This window comes from Taurulus bubalis (genome assembly GCF_910589615.1).
Source record: "Taurulus bubalis genome assembly, chromosome: 7".
In the NCBI taxonomy this organism is placed as follows: domain Eukaryota; kingdom Metazoa; phylum Chordata; class Actinopteri; order Perciformes; family Cottidae; genus Taurulus; species Taurulus bubalis.
In genome coordinates, this window is record NC_136595.1 from 10,097,082 (window position 1) to 10,101,097 (window position 4,016).

Consider the following 4,016-nt stretch of genomic DNA (forward strand, 5'->3'; position numbering starts at 1 on the left):
GCGGGGACGGGAGGAAAGGCGTCGAGTGTTTATTATAAAGGAGAAAATATTAATTCCCCCCTCGCCGTGGGCCGTGACGTCAGTATAGGAAGTCATTGTAGAGCAACACTGGAGCGATTAGCAGCAAAAAGGGGGAGCCTGATGTCGAGGAGTCAGCCCTATGTATATCTCTCTATACGCCTCAACTTTTAACACAAAGTTCAATATCCAAACACAAAAAGCGACGTGGACTACGCAGAACCCCGCACTTTGCCTCCCCGCATGTTCACCGAATGTAACATCCTGGACCATCCGAGTCGCTCCTAAACGTGGATTTTCTCTCTTGGGCTTTTTTTTTGTATTATTATAATCATTTTTGATCATTTCTCAACATTTTTTTTCCCCAACAAATTGTTGTTTCTGCTACTTCTTTGAGTTCCAATTCGTGTGTTGCTGACTTTCTCCCGGCTTTCGCATCGGAAGGACGAAGCATCCTCGCTGTTGTTATGAAGACTCCATCACGCCTTTCTTAACATGGAAGGATCCAGCGGGTCGAGTTTTGGGATCGACACTATTTTATCCAGCGCGTCTAACTCTGGCAACCCCGCGCTGATGAACGGAGATTTTCGCCTCGGCGACAGCAGGAGCGCGGATTTCAGGAGCCTGGCGACCCCGTCGCCATGCTCGGACATAGACACTGTGGGGACGGGCCCCTCGTCCCCCATCTCGGTCACCATGGAGCACGCCGCCGACCCGCATCTGGTCCAGGACAGCCTCCAGCAGCAGCATCACCACCTCCACCATCACCACAGCAGCGGCCACAACCAGCCGCAGAGCCTCCCGCTGTCGCCGCAGCAGCAGCAGCAGCCGCTCGCCGGGGCCGGATGCGCCCCGAGGAGCGCCACCTCCTCGTTCCTTATCAAAGACATTTTGGGCGACAGCAAACCGCTGGCCGCCTGCGCACCTTACAGCACCAGCGTGTCCTCGCCGCACCACACGCCCAAACCAGAAAGTGCCACGGCTCCGGACGGCTTCCGGCCCAAGTTGGAACTGGATGAGAACCGAGGGAAGTTGTTGGACAAAAGGGACGACATCCAGAGCGAACTGAAATGCAACGGTGAGAGCGCGTTTATCTCCTCGTGCCTTTACTGGACATATACATGAGGTGGAATTATTGTGGGCTACAAACTAAATGAATAAAGTGTAGCCAACAAAAAATAAATATAGACCAGGGATGGAGCAAAAGAAAAAAAGATATGAATAATGCTAATAATAATAATGCTTCATTGTCTGATTCTTTGTCTGACTTCCAGCCTCCTTTATTAGTGTAATAGATGTGAAAACAGATGTAAGCCTGGTGATGTTCCCCGTGCGCGAGGCCTCCCTAGTGGGTCAATTAGAGAGATTATTGTTCTTCCTAGAGGGGGGATCATGGGGCTACAAATAGAGATGGATTGACATATTGATTTCTCGTTTTCTCAAGGAAAAGAAGTAGAATAAAATACTACATATACATATATATATATATATATATATATATATATATATATATATATATATATATATATATATATATATATATATATATATATATATATATATATATAATGAAACAAAAAACTTCAAGTGACAAATACACACAAATGTATTTTTTGTATTTCTATTACTGCTCTCACGTGTGAGCAACTCCGAGACAAGTATTTATAAAGTTTGACTGGAGGCATGGAGGGCTGGAGCGTTGCACCTGCGCGTGGTTATTTTGGGTTTATTTTAATGGGGTATCGAAAGGTAGAATAAACACAACTGTTTTCGTGTTGGTGTGTAAGTGAATAAGGAAGTACAGGCATGAGTGTTTCATGCTTTTGTTCCTGTTTATTCCACTGCCGTTAGGGGCTAAAGAGGAAGGCGACCGGGAAATCTCCAGTAGCAGAGACAGTCCCCCGATGCGCACGAAAAAGCCCCGCAAAGCGCGCACCGCCTTCACGGACCACCAGCTCAACCAGCTGGAGAGGAGCTTCGAGCGACAGAAATACCTCAGCGTGCAGGACCGCATGGACCTGGCCGCCGCCCTCAACCTCACCGACACGCAGGTCAAGACGTGGTACCAAAACAGACGGTAGGTCAGACACAACAAACACATTCATTATTGGGATCCCTGTAAAAAACAACAACAACAGCAACAACTCTTTATTAGAGGATGGATCCATGAGCACACAAATGTCATTATATTTAAAAAAAATAGAAACAAATGTTAACGTATATTTATTAAATAATCAATCAAATGTGTTCGGTCTGCATCACATGTATGATACATTATGTTTTTTTAAATTTATTTTTATTATATTTAAAGTTGCTGAATATTTGTCTGTATCTCAGTCATATTCAAATTCCGCATGTCTGACAGGCCTTTTATTTTGACACTTGTCATTTCTAATCCACGTAAAGTCAAAAACAGAGGCAGCACAGGTATGTTCGACTTTTATTCTAAAACGCATCTATTTTGATTTTTTTTCTTTATAGCATTTTGTATTTTGAGAGGAAAAAAAAAGAAAAAAAAGACTTTGATTTTAGTTCCTGAATACATTTTAGACAGGATTTATAGAACGTCACGACAAATCCACGAATACAAAAAAAGTCCTGTCTCGTGTCAAGATATAACATATTTTGCTGCGAAATAAAAAAACGTTATACACATTTGCAGAAAATGTCAATGTGTGTTAAGATTTTTTTCTTTTTTTTTTGCTTGCCTTTTGGTTTGCAGCGTCACTGGGCCTGTTTGCTTTAAACAGTTAATCAATGCAGACAAGTTAATTCCATTTAGATATGCCACGAAATTATTATATTTCTGGCCACATATGTGGTTGATGCACATGTTGCCTCCTCTGTAATACTGCAGAAAAAATGCAATAATACAAATATATATATATATATATATAAACATACATTTGTATATATATATATATATATATATATATATATATATATATATATATATATATATATATATATATATAACAATCATATTTCCACCCGCAGACCTTCTTGAAAAAAAATATCTGTAATTTCACCGGCGACTCTTCAAAATAAAAGGCTTATTGAACACTTTATTTGTAGGTGTACTTTGTGCATGCTGTGAGACAAGTGTGCTTTGATAAGTTTGGACCAAAGCAGAGCAGCACTGTGCTGCTGTCTTGATGTGTCCTTCTTTGCCTAATTAAACCTTAACCATAATGTGGTGCCTGCAATAATTAGGCCTCTGCATACCAATTAAAAGGGGCGTTTGGGGAATTGGCAGGAGCGCGAGCTGATTAAATAATTCATCCCTTGTATTTTGATCTGATTTTTCCAGGACGAAGTGGAAGAGGCAAACGGCGGTGGGATTAGAGCTGCTGGCCGAAGCAGGAAACTACTCGGCCTTACAGAGAATGTTCCCGTCGCCCTATTTCTACCACCCGAGCCTGCTGGGCACCGTGGACAGCACGACGGCGGCCGCGGCGGCAGCGGCCATGTACAGCAGCATGTACCGGACTCCTCCCGCGCCGCACCCGGGCCTCCAGAGACCTCTGGTCCCGAGGGTGCTCATTCACGGCCTCGGGCCGGGGGGGCAACCGGCGCTCAACCCGCTGTCCATGTCCGGCGGGCCGCATGCGCGGTAGAACTCGGTACGCACGAGACTCGCAAAGACGGTGAGACCGCGAGACCCTGGTTGAACACGTGATGTGAGTAACTGCATCGGAACCACATTGCAGGACTTGTTCTCTCTCAACTACAACAAAAAAGACACATTTAAAGACATTTTACAGAAGCAAAGGAGGTATTTAATATAGGCCCAAACAGCCTAAAGACTCTCTCTGTCCGGGCCGAGGCAGAGCGCGAGGACGGCTCATGTCTGATTGTTTGTTTGTTTGTCTTTTGTACAAATACACTTACATTAGCAAATAAACTTATAAAGTTTATTAGATGGAGAAGAACGGAATGAATAAAGAAGTAATGATACTAATTGAATTGCAGACGCTTCTATTCGAACTTGAGTCCAA

General features: G+C 43.6%; 1 protein-coding gene across 1 annotated transcript; it reads left to right on the forward strand.

Moving 5' to 3' along the window:
• Positions 1-513: 513 nt before the first annotated feature.
• Positions 514-3,635, forward strand: barhl2 (BarH-like homeobox 2; the record flags this gene model as incomplete). The annotated part of the gene is made up of 3 exons (XM_079220451.1): positions 514-1,096; positions 1,870-2,095; positions 3,329-3,635. 3 exons carry the CDS (start codon positions 514-516, stop codon positions 3,633-3,635), a joined length of 1,116 nt encoding a protein of 371 aa, XP_079076577.1.
• Between the last annotated feature and the right edge of the window lie 381 nt (positions 3,636-4,016).